Source organism: Poecilia mexicana, unplaced genomic scaffold (assembly GCF_051168715.1).
Source record: "Poecilia mexicana isolate PSO_F unplaced genomic scaffold, ASM5116871v1 scaffold_8, whole genome shotgun sequence".
NCBI classification, from domain to species: Eukaryota; Metazoa; Chordata; class Actinopteri; order Cyprinodontiformes; family Poeciliidae; genus Poecilia; species Poecilia mexicana.
This window is the reverse complement of record NW_028263377.1, coordinates 252,501-277,657: the sequence shown is the minus strand read 5'-3', so window position 1 is coordinate 277,657 and position 25,157 is coordinate 252,501. Positions and strand designations below refer to the sequence as shown.

The following is a 25,157-nucleotide window of genomic DNA, read 5'->3' as shown; positions in this document are numbered from 1 at the left end:
CTTGGGCAAAAGGTCACCTCGGTAAACCTGGGTCAAAGCGGCGACTTTCACATTGGATAGTATTGGAGAATTGAAAGGTGGCTATACTATTAAATATTTAAGTAAAAGAAATTACGCACTTGCTGCTAGGCTATAGACGAGCCGGAGATTTATTACACTACCACGGATTCCTCATTACAGTTTCATCAGTTCAATACTCAAAAATCTTCCAAAGTCTCAACAAAAAATCTCTCTGTATTCTTAACATCACCATTTTTATACACTTGTCATGTTGTGTGGTTGTGAGTGGTGAGGGAGACGCCGGTGAAACCAGGTAGTCATGATGAGAATTATGATTTCATGACGAACCAGGAGAACAACTCAAAATCCAAAACTCACTGGCAGCACAGGGTACAGAAACAGACGTTAGACAAGGACCCGACAAGAGACAAAGACAGGTGGACAGGTGGGTTTAAATACAAGGGAGGTAAACAAGGGAACGAGACACACCTGGGAACAATCAACGTGGAAACGCAGAGACAGACTCACAGGGAAACAGGATAACAAATAAACATGGAAACTACTAAAAAATAAACAGAAAACTTCCAATCCTGACAGTACCCTCCCCTCAAGGGCAGCTACCAGACGCCCCAAAAAACAACCCATCAGGGTGGGCGGAGGGGCGACGGATGGAGGGCAAGAGTCCAAATAACAAAAACTCAGTCCAAACAGAAAACACCAAACACAGAAAAGCGGTCAGGGCAGGACCTGCAGCAAACAGTCCGGTGGGCGGCGACGCTGGAGGCGGAGCAGGAGCCGCGGTGGGCGGCGACACTGGAGGCGGAGCAGGACCCAGAACTTAAGCCGTGGGGGGAGTCTCCAGGATCCTTTGGGGGCCGGCTGGAGGCTCAGGGGGCGGAGACTCTGGAGGCTCAGAGGGCGGAGACTCTGGAGCAGCGGGCTCATCAGCAAACTCGGGGGGCAGAACTGCAGCGGGCACAGGAAACTCAGGATCCAACTATCGGCCGATAACCTGTCTCTCTACAACATGGAAGCTCATGTCAGGCATCATAGCGGCTAAGATAGGAGGCTAAGACTAAGGAGGCTGTGAGCACGGCACAGAAGGGCATCGGCATAAATAGTAGAGGAGCCAAACACCAACTCCTTGTAGACCACACAGTCGCCCGAGACTGCAAAACCCGACACACCAACCTGTGCACCGCTTGGATTGATTACAAGAAAGCCTATGACTCAATGCCACACACCTGGATCATTGAATGCTTAGAGATGTACAACATCAATAGGACTCTAAGAGCCTTCATTGCAAACTCGATGGGGCTGTGGAAAACCACCGTTGAAGCCAACTGCAAACCACTTGCACAAGTGTCCATCAAATGTGGCATATACCAAGGAGATGCTCTGTCCCCACTGCTGTTCTGCATAGGCCTGAACCCCCTCAGCCAAATCATCAACAAGACTGGCTACGGATACCGACTTACAAAAGGGGCCACAATCAGTCACCTCCTCTACATGGATGACATCAAGCTGTACGCCAAGAGCGAGCGAGACATCGACTCACTGATCCACACCACCAGGATCTACAGCACTGACATTGGGATGTCATTCGGACTAGAGAAGTGTGGCCGGATGGTTACAAAGAGAGGGAAGGTCGTCCACACAGAAGGGGTCTCACTCCCAGAAGGAACAATAGCAGACATAGAGCACAGCTACAAGTACCTGGGAATACAGCAAGCAAATGGCAACCTTATGAGGTCACAAGGAAAGGAGCCACAGCCAAATACCTCCAACGAATAAAGCAAGTCCTGAGAAGCCAGCTCAATGGCAAGAACAAGATCCGTGCAATAAACAGCCTTGCCAGTAATCAGATACCCTGCCGGAATAATTAGCTGGCCAATGGAAGAGATGAAGGCCACGGATGTTAAGACTTGGAAGCTACTAACCATGCATGGAGGGTTCCACCCCAAATCCAGCACCCTGAGACTGTACACGAGCCGTAAGGAAGGAGGCAGAGGACTAGTGAGTGTGAGAGCCACTGTCCAGGATGAAACATCCAAGATCCATAAATACATCAAGGACAAAGCCTCAGCGAATGTCTCAGGCAATGGGGAACAGAGGACAAGGTGCTGGAGGAACCATCATGGGAGGACAAGCCCCTACATGGGATGTACCACCGACAAATAACTGAAGTGGCTGATATCAGGAAATCCTACCAATGGCTGGAGAAAGCTGGACTCAAGGACAGCACAGAGGCTCTCATCCTGGCCGCCCATCCTGGCCGCCCAGGAACAGGCCCTAAACACCAGAGCAATAGAGGCTCAGATCTACCACACCAGACAAGACCCAAGGTGTAGGTTGTGCAAGGAGGCCTCTGAGACAGTCCAGCACATAACAGCAGGGTGCAAGATGCTGGCAGGGAAAGCGTACATGGAACGACATAACCAAGTGGCGGGCATAGTGTACAGGAACATCTGTGCAGAATATGGACTGGAAGCCCCGAGGTCAAAATGGGGGACACCCCCAAAGGTGGTGGAGAATGACCGAGCTAAGATCCTGTGGGACTTCCAGATCCAGACAGACAAGATGGTAATGGCGAACCACCCGGACATTGTGGTGGTGGATAAAGAACAGAGGAAAGCCGTTGTGGTGGATGTAGCAATACCAAGGAAAACATCAGGAAAAAGGAGCATGAGAAACTGGAGAAATACCAGGGCCTCAGAGAGGAACTGGAGAAGGCCTGGAAGGTGAAGACCACAGTGGTGCCTGTGGTCATCGGGGCCCTCGGGGCAGTCACCCCCAAACTGGAGCAGTGGCTCAAACAGATCCCAGGAACAACATCAGACGTCTCAGTCCAGAAATGTGCAGTTCTAGGCACAGCCAAGATACTGCGCAGAACCCTCAAGCTCCCAGGCCTCTGGTAGAGGACCCGAGCTCAGAGGATGAAAGAGACCACCCGCGAAGGGTGAGAGGGGAATTTTTTTTTTTTCATTATATTCTCTTGTGCTCCCAGATTCAATGATTCCATGCGTGGAACAAAAGCCACACAGAGATGACAGTCAACGCTCCACGTCATACATTTTCAGAGTTTATTCTTACATTTAAAAGTATAAAATCACATTGACAACACAGACACTTCATACACACTAAAACAGACATTCATTTACCTGAGACAAATAGGTACCTCTTGGAAGTGATTCCAAGAGGTGGAATCACTTCCACCTCTTGGAGTCAATAAAGAGCTCGTAACTGCTGGTGTTTAGTCAGCTTTAATGAACTCTTCTTGTAACTTTTGTTGCCACAACACCACCACCGTCAAACTAAATATACAACAAATATAAATGAGACAGTGTCACAAATCACAAATACAATGATATACATGACATACATGACATATAAACATGCCTCGCTGGCTGACCGTTCTTGTGAGGTAGAAATGAGAGCGAAAACAGAAAAGAATTCTTAAACTTAAATTAATTGGAACCACTTGCTAATATGGCTTTACATCATGTGCTTCTTTCTTTTGGTGCCCAGCAAACATTCTGGATTGCACTTCCTACTCTAGCCAGTGTTGTGGTACTCAAAATTGGTCTTGGTCTCGAGACCGGTCTTAAGACCATTTATTGATGGTCTCGGTCTCGTCTCGGACTCGACCGCATTTGGTCTCGGTCTTGTCTCGGTCTCGGGCGCTGAGGATTCGGCATTTTATTTCAAGACAAGTCGAGACCACAACTCTGAAAATACCACTAAACGTGCAGCATACTGTCCAGTTTATTTGTTAACATCTTTGTTTTCAGTGGATGCAAAACACAACGATTAAAATCCAAGCAACTGTGTTCCTCCCCCTCCCGCTACCCTTCCCATCTTTCAATCGCACGCGGCGCTCTGAGACATGCGCAGTGGTTTTCTCTCAGCGGCAGAAAGTGTTTATCTAATCGTCAGTAATGGAATATTGCTGCAAAAATCATAAGAAATCCGATGGCCACAGCTAACTCAGCAGCGCTTTGCCTTCACAGACGGTGGAGACAACGTCTAACTTTTTTGGTCACTTAGAAAAGTAGCTCAAAGAAGGTAAGATCTGTTGACGTGATGTTAGCAAAGCTAGCTGTATAGACACACATAAGCATTGTGATGAAAAAAAGTTGTCACTCACTGCGCTGAATTATTGTGCGGAGATGTTGACTGACTTGTCGCATATATGGGACAACGGCGCTGTGTCCAAAAGTCTGCAATATAGTGATGTGACATTCAGGAACAGTCGATTCATCTGCTCGTCTCTTTACTTATTAGATAGGACTGGAGTGTCGCTGAGAGCCTTTGTTCTATCAGATAGCCATACGCTGTCAGAATAGCAAACATGCAGTGAGTACCATGCCTGCGCATGCGCATTAAGAAGTCCGACCGTCAGAGGGGTTGTCAGTTCACCATACGCAGCACGTTATGACGAAAATAAGTCATTAAATTGTTTTCAATGATAACTATATATATATACATGTGTTGTCATGGTTTCAAAGTGTATTTAAAGCAGGTCTGGCTGCTGCTGGAGTCAGCTACAACACACGCCCGTGTAAAACTCACTTAACCGCTAAGTCAGGATGCCATACAACTGTTAATAACAAAGTGTATGACGATCTACGTCATGATTCTGTGTTGCTGATTAAATGAAATCTTATGGTAATGACGTGTCTGACAGATATTGCCGGTATTCTATCAGATAGCCATACGCTGTCAGGATAGCATATATGCATGTACAGGTGCTGGTCATAAAATTAGAATATTGTGATAAAGTTAATTATTTTCCATAATGTCATGATAAAAATTAAATTGTCATATATTTTAGATTCATTGCACACCAACTGAAATATTTCAGGTCTTTTATTGTTTTAATTTTGATGATTTTGGCAAACAGCTCATGAAAACCCAAAATCCCTGTCTCAAAAAATTAGAATATTATGAAAAGGTTCTCTGAACGAGCAATAAAAATAATCATCTGAATCAACAAAGTAACTCTAAACACCTGAAAAAGATTCCTGAGGCCTTTAAAAACTCCCAGCCTGGTTCATTACTCAAAACCGCAGTCATGGGTCAGACTGCTGACCTGACTGCTGTCCAGAAGGCCATCACTGACATCCTCAAGCAAGAGGGTGAGAAACAGAAAGAAATTACTGAACGAATCGGCTGTTTGCAGAGTGTTATATCAAGGCACCTCAGTGGGAAGTCAGTAGGAAGGAAAAAGTGTGGCAGAAAACGCTACACAACGAGAAGAGGTGACCGGACCCTGAGGAAGATTGTGGAGAAGGGCCGATTCCAGACCAAATTAAATTTTCATCTCCATAAAACTTTTCAGCAGATGGAAGCATGAAGTGCTCCAAAATCTTCTGATAGCTGCTGCATTGATCCTGCCCTTGATAAAACCCAGTGGACCAACACCAGCAGCTGACATGGCACCCAGACCATCACTGACTGTGGGTACTTGACACTGGACTTCTGGCATTTTGACATTTCCTTCTCCCCAGTCTTCCTCCAGAGTCTGGCACTTTGATTTCCGAATGACATGCAAAGTTTGCTTTCATCCGAAAAAAGTACTTTGGACCACTGAACAACAGTGGTCCAAAGTGCTGCTTCTCTGTAGCCCAGGTCAGGCGCTTCTGCCGCTGTTTCTGGTTCAAAAGTGGCTTGACCTTTGACCTGGGGAATGCGGCACCTGTAGCCCATTTCCTGCACACGCCTGTGCACAGTGGCTCTGGATGTTTCTACTCCAGACTCAGTCCACTGCTTCCCCCAAGCTCTGGAATCGGCCCTTCTCCACAATCTTCCTCAGGGTCCCGTCACCTCTTCTCGTTGTGTAGCGTTTTCTGCCACACTTTTTCCTTCCTACTGACTTCCCACTGAGGTGCCTTGATATAACACTCTGCAAACAGCCGATTCGTTCAGAAATTTCTTTCTGTTTCTCACCCTCTTGCTTGAGGATGTCAGTGATGGCCTTCTGGACAGCAGTCAGGTCAGCAATCTGACCCATGACTGCGGTTTTGAGTAACAAACCAGGCTGGGAGTTTTGAAAGGCCTCAGGAATCTTTTTCAGGTGTTTAGAGTTACTTTGTTGATTCAGATGATTATTTTTATTGCTCGTTCAGAGAACCTTTTCATAATATTCTAATTTTTTGAGACAGGGATTTTGGGTTTTCATGAGCTGTTTGCCAAAATCATCAAAATTAAAACAATAAAAGACCTGAAATATTTCAGTTGGTGTGCAATGAATCTAAAATATATGACAATTTAATTTTTATCATGACATTATGGAAAATAATTAACTTTATCACAATATTCTAATTTTATGACCAGCACCTGTATATATGCAGTGAGTACCATGCCAGCGCATGCGCATTAAGTCCGACCGTCAGTGGAGTTGTCAGTGTACACAACAAGTTATGACAAAAATAAGTCATTAAATTGTTTATAATATGACATAATATGATAACTAGATAGATATACATGCATTGTCGTGGTTTCAAAGTGTGTTTAAAGCAGGTCTGGCTGCAGCTGGATGTCATACAACTGTTAATAATGATCTATGTCATGATACTATGTTGCTTTTTAAATAAAATCATATGGTAATGACAGCGTATGCATGTCTGAGCTAAGCGTACGACTATCTGACAACGTATGCTGATCTGACAGAACTCCGTGAGTTTGTGCTAAGTGTATGACGATCTGACCTGACAGAACACCCGTTCTTTGTTCTTGTAATGCTCTGTGTACACTGCATCATTATTTAATTTAATTATGTATGTTGATATTTAAATTAACAAATAACTAAAACACATGAACGAAAGAGCACGCAGAGCATGCACATTGCTCTTTGATTGTTTCTGTTCAAAGTGGCAGCTCTAATGTGTGCCATGGTGTCAGACTACCTGGCTTCATGTACTGGGATAGAGAGTGAAAACAGTCACGATGAGCGCCTTCTGTTTGGTTACTTCTTGCTTGTTGCTCCTTGGTCAGTGTTCGTAGTTGAGCGTTATTTACCATGAGGGCATTGCCTCAATTGCTATGTTTAATGGTGCAACAGTGGTGGTTTCTTATATGAGCAATATGGGCAAATGTCCAGGGTGTTATGTTTTTAGGGATGGCACGAGACCATCACACATTTTAGCACAGAAATGGAATATTTAATATTGGTCAAATGTATTAAGTATTTACTATCTAGGTGTTTTTATGGGAATATGGATCTTTCAGATTATTTTGAGAAGCAATTTTGATCACATTTTACATTTTATTGTGTCATGTAGCTGGTCTTGGTCTTGACTCGATCTCGACTTTCCTCGGTCTTGGTCTTGACTTGGTCTCAGACCCTAAAAGTCTTGGTCTTGTCTCGGTCTCAATACACTCTGGTCTTGGTCTTGTCTTGGTCTCGGGTTAGGTGGTCTTGAACACAACACTGACTCTAGCTTTTCAAAATAAGAGTCACAATAACAAAAAAATGAGTCACAATAACAAAAAAATGTGCCTAATACAAACTAAAAATTATGGAAGTAAAAGAAAGAAAGAAAGAAAGAAAGAAAGAAAGAAAGAAAGAAAGAAAGAAAGAAAGAAAGAAAGAAAGAAACAAACAAAGGCAAAGACGTCTTTGGAGAGTTGCAAAAGCAAATCTGGTTTGTTCCTCACGTGCACAAACTTTTATAGTAAAGGCGTATTCTTCTCTTTAATTAATTTAAATAAGGCGTATCTTTGCTCATCCAAGCAGGAGCTATCTCGACCCTCTTAAAAGCTAGAAACTCCCTACAATTTGTTTTCAAGATCAAACATCAGTTGTCACCTTTACCTAAAGAAAGTAGAGCTTCTCCTCCACTGGCCTGAACTCATGCGGTTTTAAGGCTTTTCACAGATCAGTGTGAAAGCTGGAACTTCTCCTGATTGTTTTCCCACACAGACAAAGGGCAGTTCAAAAGATCTTAGCAAACAATCTGCTGTAACTACAGGTAACATAAAGATTAGTCCAAAAACTATATTTAGGCTATTTCAATCAAGACATGTTGCTAAGTTTTAAAACCAGCATATTTTAAATTTATTTTCTTAACAATATATTAAAAAAACAAATTCCCTTCTCACCCTCCATGAGTGGTCTCTTTCATCCTCTGAGCTCGGGTCCTCTACCAGAGGCCTGGGAGCTTGAGGTTTCTCCTCCAGTATCTTGGCTGTGCCTAGAACTGCACATTTCTAGACTGAGATGTCTGATGTTGTTCCTGGGATCTGTTTTAGCCACTGCTCCAGTTTGGGGGTGACTGCCCCGAGAGCCCCAATGACCACAGGCACCACCAGTGTTGTGTTCTAGACCACCTAACCCGAGACCAAGACAAGATCAACACCAGAGTGTATCGAGACCGAGACAAGACCAAGACTTTTAGGGTCCGAGACCAAGTCAAGACCAAGACCGAGGGAAGTCGAGACCGAGTCAAGACCAAGACCAGCAGCCCGCGGTCCATGACACAATGAAATGTAAAATATGATCGAAATTGCTTCTCAAAATAATCTGAAAGATCCATATTCCTATAAAAACACCTAGATATTAAATACTTAATACATTTTACCAATATTAAATATTCCATTTCTGTGCTAAAATGTGTGATGGTCTCGTGCCATCCCTAAAAACATAACACCCTGGACATTTGCCCATATTGCTCATGTAAGAAACCACCACTGTTGCACCATTAAACATAGCAATTGAGGCAATGCCCTGATGGTAAATAACGCTCAACTACGAACACTAACCAAGGAGCAACAAGCAAGAAGTAACCAAACAGAAGGCGCTCATCGTGACTGTTTTCACTCTCTATCCCAGTACATGAAGCCAGGTAGTCTGACACCATGGCAGACATTACAGCTGCCACTTTGAACAAAAACAATCAAAGAGCAATGTGCATGCTCTGCGTGCTCTTTCGTTCTTGTGTTTTAGTTATTTGTTAATTTAAATATCAACGTACATAATTCAATTAAATAATGATGCAGTGTACACAGAGCATTACAAGAACAAAGAACGGGTGTTCTGTCAGGTCAGATTGTCAAACGCTTAGCACGAACTCACGGTGTTCTGTCAGATCAGCATACGTTGTCAGATAGTCGTACGCTTAGCTCAGACATGCATACGCTGTCATTACCATATGATTTTATTTAAAAAGCAACAAAGAATCATGACGTAGATCATTATTAACAGTTATTAACAGTTGTATGGCATCCAGCTGCAGCCAGACCTGCTTTAAATACACTTTGAAACCACAACAACGCATGAATATCTATCTAGTTATCATATTATGTCATATTATAAACAATTTAATGACTTATTTTCGTCATAACTTGTTGCGTATACTGACAACTCCACTGACGGTCGGACTTAATGCGCATGCGCTGGCATGGTACTCACTGCATGTATGCTATCCTGACAGCGTATGGTAATCTGATAGAACACCGGCAATATCTGTCAGACACGTCATTACCATAAGATTTCATTTAATCGGCAACACAGAATCATGACGTAGATCGCCATACACTTTGTTATTAACAGTTGTATGGCATCCTGACTTAGCGGTTAAGTGAGTTTTACACGGGCGTGTGTTGTAGTTGACTCCAGCAGCAGCCAGACCTCCTTTAAATACACTTTGAAACCATGACAACACATGTATATCTATATAGTTATCATTGAAAACAATTTAATGACTTATTTTCGTCATAAGTTGCTGCGTATGGTGAACTGACAACTCCTCTGACGGTCGGACTTCTTAATGCGCATGCGCAGGCATGGTACTCACTGCATGTATGTTATTCTGACAGCGTATGGCTATCTGATAGAACAACGGCTCTCAGCGACACTCCAGTCCTATCTAATAAGTACAGAGACGAGCAGATGAATCGACTGTTCCTGAATGTCACATCACTATATTGCAGACTTTTGGACACAGCGCCGTTGTCCCATATATGCGACAAGTCAGTCAACGTCTCCGCACAATAATTAAGCGCAGTGAGTGACAACTTTTTTTCATCACAATGCTTATGTGTGTCTATACAGCTAGCTTTGCTAACATCACGTCAACGGATCTTACCTTCTTTGAGCTACTTTTCTAAGTGTCGAAAAAAGTTGGACGTTGTCTCCACCGTCTGTGAAGGCGAAGCGCTGCTGAGTTAGCTGTGGTCATCGGATTTCTTATGATTTTTGCAGCAATATTCCATTACTGACAATTAGACAAACATTTTCTGCCGCTGAGAGAAAACCACTGCGCATGTCTCAGAGCGCCGCGTGCGAGTGAAAGGTGGGGAGGGGAGAGGGGGGGGAGAAACACGTAGTTGCTTGGATTTTAATCGGTGCATTTCGCATCCACTGAAAACAAAGATGTTAACAAATAAACTGGACAGTATGCTGCACGTTTAGTGGTATTTTCACAGTTGCGGTCTTGACTGGTCTTGAAATAAAATGCCGAGTCCTCCGAGACCGAGACAAGACCGAGACCAAATGCGGTCGAGTCCGAGACGAGACCGAGACCATCAATAAATGGTCTTAAGACCGGTCCCGAGACCAAGACCAATTTCGAGTACCACAACACTGGGCACCACTGTGGTCTTCACCTTCCAGGCCTTCTCCAGTTCCTCTCTGAGGCCATATATATATATATACTTTTTTTTTTTTTTTCAAAGTCCTCCACTTGATATATCTAAAGTTTTTACAAATTAATTTATTGTACTGAGGTCTTACCTGTCTATTGAGAACACACTGGAGCATATTTCTTTCATTCTCCGTGCCTGTTTCATGTGGGAAAATCCTTATTGGCACACAGCTTCCTACCCCTATTTCCCATAAAAATATTATCTTTGCTTTCTGTGTGAATAACCATCAAACACAAACATGAAAAATTTAAGCAAAATAGCTTTTGCTTGTCTTGAAAGCTGATATTCACATCTTTTATTTTAGATACAGGTGCTCTCTATCTAATGGCAGATAAGTTACTTGAAAATATTAAAATGTATTTTCAGAAGCCCGCAGAGCTTTTTGTGTTAAAATCAAAACAAAACAAACCCAACTGAAATTTCCAGCTTTTTTGGACTACCATTGAAATAAAAGTATTGACTACTGAATCTGACAGTAAGATTTTAATCACCTCCCTAATCGCCATAATGTTTGTCCTGAAGGTTTTCCTGCTTAACTTTTTTTGAGTACAGAGCAAAAATTAAGGCAAACATCATGTTTAGTATGCACAGAGTAGAAGTGTAAAATAATATGCTTTCATTGTATACAATGAAAGTATATTTCATTGTATCAACTTTGACTGTTTACACCGTCAAAGTTGATATAGCAAATTTATATTTATGCATGTTTGTGCAGGGTGGACAGTGTTCTGAAGCAGATGGCAGAAATCCGAGACCACGACCGAAGGCTGCGTCTACTTGAGACGCAGGTCAGCAATACCTTAAAGAAGACATACTTTTTATGTCCTCCACAAGTTACCAGTTTCTTGATCACACGATATAATTGAAAGACCATACAGACAGTGTGCTATTCCCTGTCTGTTTTTAGCTTGTATTTGTATATTCATATTGGTAAAGGCTAAACAGCCCATGTCTACATATGTTATGCTGTATGTTTTCTGTGTAGCTGTCATTTCTGCCTTTTCAGTATTAATCCATCTCTCTCTCAGCTGGATTACTGCTGCAGCGCCCTCTCCTGGATGACTGAAGCTATGCGTCAAAGTAATGTGGTCACAACTAATCGGCCTCCTCCACTCCACAAAGGTAATTCCAAATTTGTTGGACATCCAATTAATTTTTTACGCACTAAATCCAGTTTTTTTATGACAATTACAGTATATAATAATCAGTAAATGGGAAAATTCTGTACATTTTATCATAAACGGGGCATTCAAGCTTTGTCAATCAAGCATATATTATGCTCCAGAGCTTTTTTTTTTTTTTTTTACTTTTTGAAGGTAGCTAGAAAAACATCTTACTAAAATTGCTTTAACTTTACTTTGTGGATGCTTTTAGTTTGTTTTGTTTTTTTCTTTTTCCCAGCACGATGTGATATATGTCTTGAAAGTTTTACCTATTTATTATTTTTAATGTCTTTCATTTTGTTATAGATGTTACCCAGCTGTCTTCAACCTGAACTTCAGGGTCACATGCTAATGCAGAATTACTTTTGTATCATGGGCATTTTAATTCTGTGGACCACTGCTGAACACAACAATCTCTTGATTAACCCTAGCCCCAGTTCTGGCTAAACATAACTATCTGCTTAAACACTAATCATGGGGCTTTTTTTGCAACCCAAAGTCATGGATCAGTGAATGTTTACTTTGTCAAAGACAGAGCACTCAGGACATTTATGTTGCAAAATCTATAGTTTCCTATCCTGACATGTTTTGTTGCATGATGTATCTAGATTTTCTATATATAGTCTATATTTTCTGCTGCTTAATGGAAAGGCCAGCATGCAATCTAACTCTTACTTTTTTTTAATTTGTTTTCAGAGCTAAATTATGCACTGGTCTTTGGTCATTGAAGAGCAGCTATAATTAGTTATGCTACCAAAGATTGCAATGTAAAAATAAATTTAAATATTCATGGTCATATGAAATAAAAAGGGACCATCTCTGGGTTGTCTGAATTCATTATTGCTTCACTAAAAAATTTCCTCTACATGCTGGAAACTACTTTTATGTAAAACGTGTTTCTTGACAGTTTTCTTGTGTATACTCCAGGGGTGCAAATTAAAAATTTTCTCCACCAGCCACAGTGACTGGTGGAAGATTTTTTTTACTGGCCACTCAGACATTTCGCCTGGCACTTTTTTTTCCCCGATTACAAATCCCACCAGTACAAGCAAATTATATAAAATATATGATTTATTCTTAACTACGTGAAAACCAATTTACTGATAAGTTTACCATTATATGTACATATACAGAATAATTTAACGTAAAGCATGGATACTTTAACAGAGGTGTAGTGCATTAAGTTCACTTGAAGTAATTACTAACAGCAAATTTTAACTACACAACTCTAACATTCTTGCAATCATTTCCAATATTGAACATTTCCACATTTTGGCTACAACTCCTCCAGATAGTATTTATTGAAGATGTGTCAAGTCATTTTTAAATGGTATCAATAGCTGTCTTCTAACTGTTCTAATCATTTTCCCTTTCTTATTACGTTTTCTATTGAAATTCACGATTATTCTTATTACTAAAATATCTCAGAAAGTGTCCATTATTAATTCCACGGGCCGTCATCATTCCTGTGTTATCACAGTATTTTTCTGACTGCCTGCTAGCTTAGTGTTGGCTTCCCCTTCCCGGACTCACTCACACACACACCTGCCCTCCTGCCTGATGAAACGCTCCCTCTTCATGAACATTTCCACTCCTTCCTAAAGGGCAGCCGCAGCTAATCTGAACTCTTCATCAATCTTTCCCTGGTCACATCTCTTTCTCTCATCCTCCGACGCAGGGGCGGATCTACTGGGGTGGCAGTTACCACCCCAAACGAGAGCCTTGCCACCCCAGCTGGCGACTATGAATTCAATAAATTGTTACGGCAAATCGGACATTAAGCGCATGAAACTATTTTTTCCGACAACATTGAATGCAACATAATGTAACCTGACGCCTACTGCGGAGTACCGGTGTTACGTCAATCCGCGTTTCCCCACCAGATACGGTTCCCCCTGAGTTTTCTTGCCGCTCCGCACCGCCCAGGCGGCAAAATACGCGCGTGCTCGTGACGAGCACTGAGAAAGCACGCGCTTGTTCGGCGCGCTTGTCTGAGGAACTACGGACACCGTGAAAGCTCAAACAACATGTTTCGGCAAAGTTGTTACACTTTCTTCACGTTTTGCGGGAAACTAATAATAATATAAGAAAAAGAAGAGTAATAATAATAATACAAAACGTATATATTATAATTATTTTAAATTTAAATATATGTTGAGCATATATATATATATTTAATAAAAACAGGGCAATGCATTTTGATGCTCAATATTACCCATCAGATAGCGTTCCCCCTGTTTTACAGTGGGGGAACACTATCTGATGGACATATTTCACCCATCAGATAGCGTTCCCCTTGTTTTACAGTGGGGAAACGGTATCTGATGGCCACAGTTTACCCATCAGATAGCGTTCCACCTATGTTAAAATCACCCATCAGATAGTGTTCCCCTTGTTTTACAGTGGGGAAACGGTATCTGATGGACATATTTCACCCATCAGATAGCGTTCCCCTTGTTTTACAGTGGGGAAACGGTATCTGATGGACATATTTCACCCATCAGATAGCGTTCCCCCTGTTTTACAGTGGGGGAACGGTATCTGATGGCCACATTTCACCGATCAGATAGCGTTCCCCTTATGTTAAAATCACCCATCAGATAGCATTCCCCTTGTTTTACAGTGGGGAAACGGTATCTGATGGACATATTTCACCCATCAGATAGCGTTCCCCCTATGTTAAAATCACCCATCAGATAGTGTTCCCCCTTTTTTACAGTGGGGGAACACTATCTGATGGACATATTTCACCCATCAGATAGCGTTCCCCCTGTTTTACAGTGGGGGAACGGTATCTGATGGCCACATTTCACCCATCAGTTGCTTCGCTCTTCTGGAACTCTCCCAGCCTAAGCTTACCTGTCCACCCTCCACCGCAGCCATCATCAATCTGCCTCTGTTCTTTCAAGAGCACTCCAGTGAACCTGGAAAGACTCACTAATACACCCACAAGGGTACAATACCTGAAACCCACAGTATTCCTCCTTCCCAGTGAAACCTACCTGCACCCTAGTAAGATCAGTTCCTCTCACCTTGCAGGTTTCAATTTTCCTGTAACCTCAAACTAACCATCTCTCTGTCATCTTCTCAGTGTGCAGTCAAGCCTGTGAGCTCTTTCCTGAGCTCAGATCCTTACTCCCATTCCCTATTACTGTTTCAAAATAAACACAATTTATCTTATTTCTGTTCTCCTGTGGTTGTGTTCTGCATGTTGGTCAAGAACCTCACATTCACCATGACAATTCCATAAAAACATGTCTTTTTTGACCATTGTTGTCGCCAATCATGGTGAAACCACCTCGCGCACACATCACAGGATATCTGCAGAGCACAAAAGTTTAGATTCACTGTAATATTTCATGTGTCATGTAGACAGCATATATCAAGTTTGAGGTACAATTTTTCACATAATATTTACAAATTTTAACACGTAACAGTTTATAACTATCATTCTTGGGACATATATGGCAGATTAAGAGTATTTAATAATCTTAAATTCTATTGTAATTATAGTATTAATGGATACAGATTTCGAATACAATTAAAATGACAGTGTCATTCTTAAGTTGCTATTATACCCCTACACTGTAGGATACCTTGGTTTTGCTCTTCCACCAGGGTTGCTATTCTTATTTGTAAATCTAAAACTTTTTTGAATTGATATATAATAACGGGGTGAATCACTAGAACTGAGTCATCTGTTTACTGTTTTATTCAAGCAAAAGAGATTCAATAAATGCACAACATCACAGTCTATTTAAGTGCTTACTATGATACACTTTCAGGTCTTATACATCTATAATGCTTCAACACAGACAAACATTGTTCTGTGCCAAGTCAAAAAATGCTTTGTGGCTCAACATATCCAAAAATATTTCAGAATCATCTGCCTTCTGTCCATTAACTCTAAATATATGTTGTTGTATTAAAACAAACATAGAAGTTGATGTTTGTGTTTTGTGCCATCTGACATAAGGTCAGTCTCACTAACCGACAATCCCAAAGAATGTCTTAATGTGTGGTTCAGTCACAAATGTGGGCTCAAATTGCCAGAAAAGCATTGTGGAACTCCTTAGCCAGCACAGTCTGTAGACCATGAGCTACACATAGCAGTTTTCTTGTGCCTCTGATATCTTATTTAAATGTTTATTAATCGTATGTGTAAGATTTTTTCATTGTAAATATTTATCCTAAAGTGTCAACATTTTCTAAAACACTATATTTGTAACTGTGTTTACCCAAATATTGGTCTTATTATCTTGGGAGTCATCCACCTCTTCATGTCCACAGATGCAGCAGATAGATGTCAAGTCATCTGTAAGGGTGAAAATGTTTAGAAACTAATTGACCACTTTGTGAACATTGGTACAGTCAAGACTGAAGTTGGGTATGTACTGAAGTCAATACACTGAAGTACAAATGTGTGCTTTTGTACACATTTGTACAATGTGTATAAATGTGTACAATACTCTTCAGCATTTCTTCCTGTTTGCTAAAATTAAACCTGTAGAGACTCAGACTGTTATAGCCTGATTTCAGAGTCTCGGATGGACTGGCGCTGGACACAGCAATCACTTTAGAGATCAGTTCTTTGGAATTCTTAAACGCAGCCATGTCAAGCTCCTCCATGCTGCTCTCCACGCTTGACAACAGCTTTCTGTTGGCCTCCATGCTATCGCCATAGCAACGCATCAGCATCTGGGTGTGGCTAAACTCTAAAGCACAGATTTTTTTGAAAATATTTCTTATAAAAGCTACTTTCGTTAATCACCTGAGGCCTCCAAGAGAATGACTGCAATCTGCCAACGTAGCATTTCCACATCCTTGGGTCCAGCAGGAAAAACAGGCTGTTGTCCCATCAGTACTTTTTCAACAAACTGAAATAGAAGCAACAAACACATAATGCAAGACATATCTCAGGATGATATAAGAGTAAATTTTTTAATACCTTTATGGCAAACACGCCACAGGAATTTGAGTCAGGTTGCAAGGGATGTGGAAGTGTGGCGCATTCCCATCTTGACACATTCATGCCCTGATTCCTCAGAAGAGCTCTAAAGACATCAAGGTATTAGCACTTAACTACTTTAAAAAATGCTTTACTCCTGTTAAGTTCATGAAAAAGGGTGTGCTCACTTTGACATATACGTTTTTAAAATAAACTTATTTTGATATTGCGTTCCTTTCCAACTTCCCACAAAGATAAGCATACATCATAAAATCCTATTCACAAGTAAATACTTGTGAATAGGATTTTAGCAATTAGAAAAATGTATTGTTATTGGCTTATATGATATTGAGTCACTGATATAAAATTAAGAAAATATAACAATTACGTCTTTCTCAACAAAAAAAGAAGAAGAATATAGTTTTGTTATAAAAATAAAATATAACACATACCTTGATATATCTTGGCATTTCCTCAACTTCTGACTACCTTCCCCAAGCGAGTCCAGAAGAAGAGATTTTCTCTGTTTTGGATATATAATCTTGAAAGACAACAGCAGATATGATTAGTTTAACAGCCTTGTACTGCTGTAAAGGCACATGAATGTATGGTACTTGAATTGAAAAATTCAACACATATGATGTGGAGTCACATGTATTGAAAATTTAATCAAAGTTTCAATACACTTTAGATTGCATATTTAAACTTAGATTAAAAACTTAAATTTTTATAAACTTAGATTAAAGCAAAGGGATTGGAGATGAAATGCATATTCAATGATATGTAAACACTTACAACAGCAAACCAGTGATGGTTGTCATTAACAATGCCGTATAAAGTTTTGTAGTCTGTGGGATCCCACTGAAGGAATAGAAGTATTGATATCAGAATCTTGCCACCTTTCAAGGCTGCTGTCAGACATTTAAAACTACAAACCTTGAAGCGTGGAAATTTCTTATGGCACACATCAGTCATGGCAAAAGAGTCAATACACATGACTTTCTCGGCAGAGGATGTATTAAGGATTTTCTCCAAAAGCTTCATGTAGGCATTGATCACCTGGATGAATGGATTGTTGCTTGTTAACCAGCAGAATCATTTGATTGTCATAATATCCATCCAGTGAAGTAAGATTTCATGGGGGGGTAGCTAGGACAATTATGTCTTACCTCACTCTCCAGTTCCCTTCCTGGTGCTGTTCGACATATGTCCGAGTAAAATAATTTATAAGGACCTATTTTTGACAGAATTATACCTGCTGTAGTGCCATCCCAGGCTTTCCGAATATGTAAAATAAGACATGAAAGAATTATACTTTTACATCTGAAAGTCTTCTGATAAACATGCACATATTAGTTTCTGAAAACTGTGTACAAAAGCATACATTGTTCTACTTTCGCACAGCCAGATAGCGTTCTCACACCAGGATCCATAGCTGCTTCCATACATTCAGAAGCAGAGTAATGATCCACAACAGGTGGAATGGTGGTGAAGTCCTGTTTTTCTGTTTTTTTAAAGTTATGTAGAATTTTGGGTTCTGATTCCAGGAATATTTTCAGTTGGTCTGTGCTGATCCCTTTTTTGGATGGACTCCAACACCGACTCCTCGTTTAGACTCTCTTCAATTTTGCTGTCAATCTGAGTTAAAAAAAAACAAAAGCATATATATGAAGGATTCAGAGACATTTACAAGGTGTCCACTGTGTAACATTAGATATGTTAGATATGAAAACATACCTGGGAGAGAAATATTTACAAAAAACTTTGATATGGTTTTAATCCCTAACTAAAATAATCAGAAAAACATTTCATGTGTTTTTAAACCAAATAAAATGAAAATGTTGGATGAACTTCGTACATGGAATGTGAATTATCTGAACTTTTACTTTATTTTTTACAAAACTGTATATTATAATTACTTTTTTGTTGACACTTTGGTTAGATTAACAGTGTATTGTATTATGAAAGAAAGAACACCACAGTTATTACTTTATTTCATTCAGAAATAATTTTGATTAAAGAGTTAAAACTAAATGTGACCTAAAATATTTTATTTAAATCTAGGACACTGAATGTAGTATATAATACTGAGCGATGAAGTCATGTCTCACCAGAATATTGTTTGGAACCTCACATGGGAGCCAAGCCTCGGTTCCAAATAGGACAAAGAATGGTGAAAACTTTGTTGTTGATTGTTTTTTGGTTCTGAGACCAAACATCACAGCATCCAAATATTTGTCCCATGTGTTCGGCCTCTCTTTGACAAGTTTGCACAGTGATCTGAAAAGCAGAATGTTATGATTTGATAGCAAAATAACTGAATGAGAACCAATCCAGTAGCTACTAGCGCGAAAAGGGATTCCTCTCCTACAGGCAACTGAAGGAGAGACAAAGATCATGCTAACATGAACAATTTTTAACTTCAAAATAAATAATGGCATCAACAGTTTATGGAGAGGACTGTAAGGGTAGTTGATCTATTTTTTTATGTAATAGCTGACATCTGCATATAACCACATTGCCAAAGAGGACACAGTCTGTACATAATGTTCATACAGAATATAAAAAAGCCAGCACTAAAGTAAAAAAGAAAAATAACTAAGAGCAATAAAGTGATACAACAATTTAATTACCTTTGAATGGTCCCATTTAGTTTTTGAACTAACCCATTTGTTTGTGGGTGATACGGAGCACAAAGGCTCCGCTCAATGCCCAGAGTTCTGCATAGCTCTTTGTTCAGCTGATGGGAAAAAATAAGAATCAATTTAAAAGCTTTACATGAACAATAAATAATTTTGATCAATAAATAAACATAACTACATTTTGCTTAAAAATTTATTGCATCCCACACCAATACAGTTCACTCAAAATTATTTAGCAACACACCTCATTAACAAATTCCTTCCCTTGATCAGTGAGGATTTGCTTTGGAGCCCCAAAGCGATAAAATAACTTAATAATGCACTGGGCAACATCAGCTGCTGACTTTGATGTCGAAGGATAAGCCTCCGGCCATTTAGTAAAATAATCAACCATCACGGCAATGTATTCTTGCTGTAACTTGAAACTGTCTACGTGCCTAGATGCGGGGGGGTCGTTATCTAATGGGGAACGTTATCTGATGGGTGAAATATGTCCATCAGATAGTGGTCCCCACTGTAAAACAGGGAGAACGTTATCTGATGGGTAATATTGAGCATCAAAATGCATTGCCCTGTTTGTATTATATATATATATATATATATATATATATATATATATATGCTCAACATATATTTAAATTTAAAATAATTATAATATATACGTTTTGTATTACTGGGGCATGCCATAGCAATGCATAGGGAGAGCAGTGACTGCCTCCATGCATTGCATGGCAGGCACCTATTGTTCTACACCCAATAGAATGTCTCTTTATAGCTTATTTATTATTCTTCCATTACTGTTAATGCGGCTCGCACCGCTGCGAGCCCACCCACAAAAGTGGTATCAAAACGTGTGTCTCAATCCCAGCATTGGAGCTATTATTTTTATTGGGGATCGGAGTTACGATGGCGACGTAAAAAGCGAAAAACGAGCGAAATTTCCAACTGCCGAAACGCAGAGTGTAACTGAAACCAACTGCCGCTTTTTTAGAGTGAGAAAAAGGGTGGAATTTTGACCCCAAAATAATTTTGAAATCGCTCTCATGGGTGCAAAAATTGCTCTATCGGTATGAAAGTCGGTCATGACATTGATACGAATGCCTGCTCCGGTAAAATGTTTTCAAAATTTCCCTAGGGCTGACGGTTTTCGGTCCGGGTGCCTCAGAGCAAAGTGATGGGACAGGACTAACTGACGCTCCTCCCCAGTGTTTTACATACATTTCTGCAAAAAGTTCTGAGCTCAGCGCACACCATTTTTCTCTCATCACTGCAATTACTGTGAATGAGCTACAGATATGAATCGCGGTACTAAATGAGACGACAAATAGCCCTCTCATATGCTTCAAACGGTTTTTGGATCGGCCTTACGGATCCTGAACGGGAAGCAGTTGTTCGGACTGCTTTTTTCATTAAAACTGACTGGGTGTCTCGTAAAGATAGATAAGTCTGACACACACAGGGCAGTTTCATCACTATAGCAACAGAATACAGAGATAGGGAGAACTGCTGGTTGGACTACAAAGACTGTAGTTCTAAACTAGAAAATTCCTGCAGAAATTTTAAGGGGCATGCCAAAGTGTGCCCATCGATTTTTAATCCAGCGTTCTGATGCAAAAAATTAGCATTAATGCTAAAGAAAGCTTCAATGTAATCAATAACCTGTGGAGAGTCAGAAGCATGTGGACTAAACTGTACTTGTACCATTCAGTATGTTGCATACGGTAAAATTAGCCAAAATGCTAATAATAGCATGAATGGTATCAGTAGAATGTGGGGTATCACTACCATGTTGTCACCCATTGACACCGTCCAATCAGTATTCTAAACATGGCTAATAAGTAAATAAATTGGCTAAAAGCTTATTTTAGGTAAAATGCTAATGCGTGCATGTAAGTGCACTAGTGAGTGGCAGTGAAATGCTAATGTTTGTGCTGATGATTTACCGAATGACGCTTTATGACAACAGTCATAAATATTCATGAAGGCTTAACATGTTCATGACAGGTGTTATGTCATGTTTATAAAAATGTCATGACAGTCTTATTCAACCCCCTTCAAATAAAGTGTTACCAATATTTTTGTGCCAGATTTCTGCTTGTCCTGCATTGGGATAAAATGGTTTTCTGGACACAATGAATCACATACCGACTAGTCCAATCCAGTAATACATATCAATTAGCAGCAGTATGAAATACATAAAAATAATTAACTATACTATATTAAGAAATTGTATATAATCCTCAGTGCTACATGAAGCTCATTTTGAAACAATGCAAGTTAAAAACAATATTTTGCAACAAATAAATCAAGTAAATTAAGTTTAATGTTAGGTCTGTGTAAGCCAAATGTGAGAATGAGACATATTATATAATAGATAGATAGATACTGCATGCTGCCACCCCTGGAAAAATCCCTGGGAACCAGTTATACTATACTATATGTTATTACTATAACCAGTTATAGTAATTACCATATTAGTAATATCATATTACTAATATGGTAATATTAGTAATATGGTATTACTATAACCAGTTATAGTAATAACATATCGGCTCTGTGGGTCTGATATGGACTTGCTTAGTAAATTGTATGTTTTTATGTATTAATATTGCTGTACCTTGCTAAACTTGTCCCACCCAAGGCTTCTTAAGTTTTATTTGGTCTGCAGAGACCAAGTGGGTTTCCTGTAGAAATGCTATTTCTGTTTTTAGTTTTTTAAGGTGGGCAAAAATTTGTGCCCGTTTCACTGGTCCTCTCATGCCCTTTACATTCCAACTAGTAAAGCGAACTGCTGAGCCCTCCCCTCTTATATTGCTGTTACATACGTCAGCCATGACAATCTGATTTTATACCCTTCCCAGCCTAACAGCCCCACCTGGCAGTGCATGGTTTCCTATCCACAATGTTCAAGCTTGTGAGAAAAATGAAGTAGAAAAAACAACACAAATCAGCTGCATGAATGAAAAAGGCAGCTCTGAACCCAACCCTTATTAGAACCCACCCCAACTGTATTCTTGCTTCTCTTGTTGAAGCCAACTGTTTTGAAGGTTTCCTAAAGACACAATGTGAGGAAGAAGTGGGAAATATCTTTAAGGAGAGACAGATTCACTGCTCAGCACAGATGAATCTTGCATCGGATTTTGGACTTAATCTCAGCTGCTGAATCACTCTGAAGCTACAACTCGTAGCTACATACATATCTATATATATATGTATGTATACATACATACATGCATACATATAAACATGTATCCAATATAATATACATTATTAATCATTATTTATTAGTGTTTGTATAGTTATATAAATATATATTGATATTACTAAATAATTTATTAAATAAATTATGAACAGCTGTGTGCTTTGTAATATGCTCTTCATACATCGATATCAGAATATTCCATTCCTATTCTATTGTTATAGCCACTAAGCATATTTAAATATGATGAACTATGTATTAAAAACATACTTAAAAAATACAATTGTTTATAAATGTAGCTTTGATAGATGTTTGAATATGGTTTACAGTAACAAAAAAGTGTGTTATGATCGATTAAATCCGCTGATACGTCATTGTGCTGCTAAATACATAAAGCTGAGTGGAGTGGAGTACCGCTCCAAGATGGCCGCCCTAAATCTTGTCAGCAACAATAGGCGAGAGCGGTCCATGAGGCGTCTATCCTTATATTATGTCTATGATATTTTCTATGTAGCTTAATTAGCCTGAAGTAACCGCTGATTGTTAGCGTAGCAGCTAACGTTTTCATACTGTTTTCTAATGAGAGCTAATGAAAAACCACTGTTAGAGGAGAAGTTCATTAAAGACCGGGGGATTTAGTGAGGAAAGATCAGCCAGGATCAGAGCTGAAGCTGCTGTTCTCCGATCTCTGTTTCCCAGCTCAGCTTCATCATGTCGGTATTTAGCTATAAAGATGCTACGAGTCAGAGCCCAACATGCTGAAACTGTCTTTTTCTGAATGTGAAGGAAACGTATATGTATTTTCTATTACACTTCTGGATAATTTCTCTTTTATCCTTGGCTGTAGTCTGTGAACCAGGACATCTCAGAAGTCAATGGAGTTCTCCCAGTGAGACCAGCAGACTGAAGCCCTGCCTGTGACCAGTGTTCCCAGTATAATAAATAAATCTTTTATTCTTTCACTTTTTGTGTATTTTTAAATATCTCAATCTGAAGTATTAGTGTATTAATACAGCTTATGTAATGAAATAAAAAATAATTTACTCTGTTGGAATTATTTTCACTCTTTGCTGTCAATAGCAGAGTTGACATTCTGTAAATTCTCTGGAAAAAGTAAGAAAAATGTGTAGTTTAATGTTTGACAATGACTGATTTATAAATCAAATGTCATTTCTCAATAACGTATAAAAAATAAATACAGGAAAATTATTTGTGTCTTGTCTTGAAATGTTAAATGTACATTAAATTATGGAATTATGTAAATATATTCTTTAATAAAACACTAAATATGTGTCTGTTTATCAATGTCAATATAAAAATAAGAATAATTTCTATCAAATAAAAACATTGTGTTCTTTATTCAGAAATGCCCCAAAACAATTAAATAATCACATCAAAAGTTAGAAACTCTGTCTTTAGTCATTTCTTTGATTGCCAAAAATATTAATGTGTGTGAAAAATGTGTCAATGACAGGAATTAATTTAAAATACTTTGTAGAACGGCACTTTGTGAAGTTCGGTCCCTTTACTTGCATTAGCTTACTGGCACATATTCCACATTCAATATGGCGGACGCTGTTACGTATCGCAGCAACGGGCCGACCCGCCCCATGAGGGGTCTACATATATATGTCTATGCCCACAACAAGAATTTAGCTGACCTTAATATTTCCTGTGTTTTATTTTGGTCATTATTGTTAAACTTAGTGTTTGTGTGTGTGATAGGCATGTCTGACATTTATATAAATACGGAACAAATCGCGTCCCGTATCGGTTCAATACAGGACGCAATATTTAACAGCCAAATACGGGACGATTCCAATTTTTAAGGGACAGGTGGCAACCCTAGTTGAGCCCTCACATCAATAGTCCATTGATGCGAACAACAATATCCCTCAGTGCTCAGGCATCTTCTGCTGTTTTGGTTGAGCAAAGTAGGAGGGATGACCGCTCCAAGATGGCCACCGTGTTTCCTGCAACGGAGCAGTCAATGCGGGGTCTACTCTTACATTGTGTCTATGTTGGCACTGGGGTTTGTCTCCATGCGTTACTGCTCTGTATGCCATCGGTTATTATTAAACCAAGATATCAGCAAAGTCAACGGGACTCTTTATTACCACCACAACACATTAAGCCTAAAAACACAATACTGCTTCAACAGACTGAATGTTTTGCTCTTTGTGTGAGAAATATTTTAGTGTTTTTTGGTGTTGAATCCTTAAACTGTCATGATGTGGTATTGTTGTTGGTGAGGAAGACGCTGGCAGGCCCAGGTAGACATGATGTAAATGATGATTTAATGATTAATCCAAAAACCAGAGCGCAGACTGACAACACGGTGACATATGACGAGGACCCGACGAGGGACAGAGACAACAGATGGGGTTAAATACACAGGGAAGGTAATCAGGGAACTGGACACAGCTGGGTGCAATCAACAGGGAAGACACAGAGACTCACAGGGGAAACGGGACTAAAACACAGAAAAACCTCAAAAATAACTACACAGAAAACAAATCGTCACATAAACATAAAGTGGCGTTGGTGTACCTAAATAA

General features: G+C 39.8%; 1 protein-coding gene across 6 annotated transcripts in view; it reads left to right on the top strand.

Annotated features, from left to right (window-relative positions):
- The window catches only part of LOC106910798 (transient receptor potential cation channel subfamily M member 4-like), a 122,155-nt gene extending 97,067 nt beyond the window's left edge, over positions 1–25,088 (top strand). For 4 of the 6 annotated variants that reach the window (XM_088007967.1, XM_088007966.1, XM_088007968.1 and 1 more), the window contains 3 exons: positions 11,363–11,435; positions 11,676–11,769; positions 23,447–25,088. In XM_088007967.1, coding sequence (XP_087864093.1) covers positions 11,363–11,435; positions 11,676–11,769; positions 23,447–23,520 — 241 coding nt within the window. In that variant the 3' untranslated portion in view covers positions 23,521–25,088. Of the gene's footprint in view, positions 1–11,362; positions 11,436–11,675; positions 11,770–12,116; positions 12,633–23,446 lie in introns of those variants that run through there. The other 2 variants (XM_088007969.1, XM_088007971.1) reach the window with 1 other exon arrangement.
- The last annotated feature ends 69 nt before the right edge of the window (positions 25,089–25,157 follow it).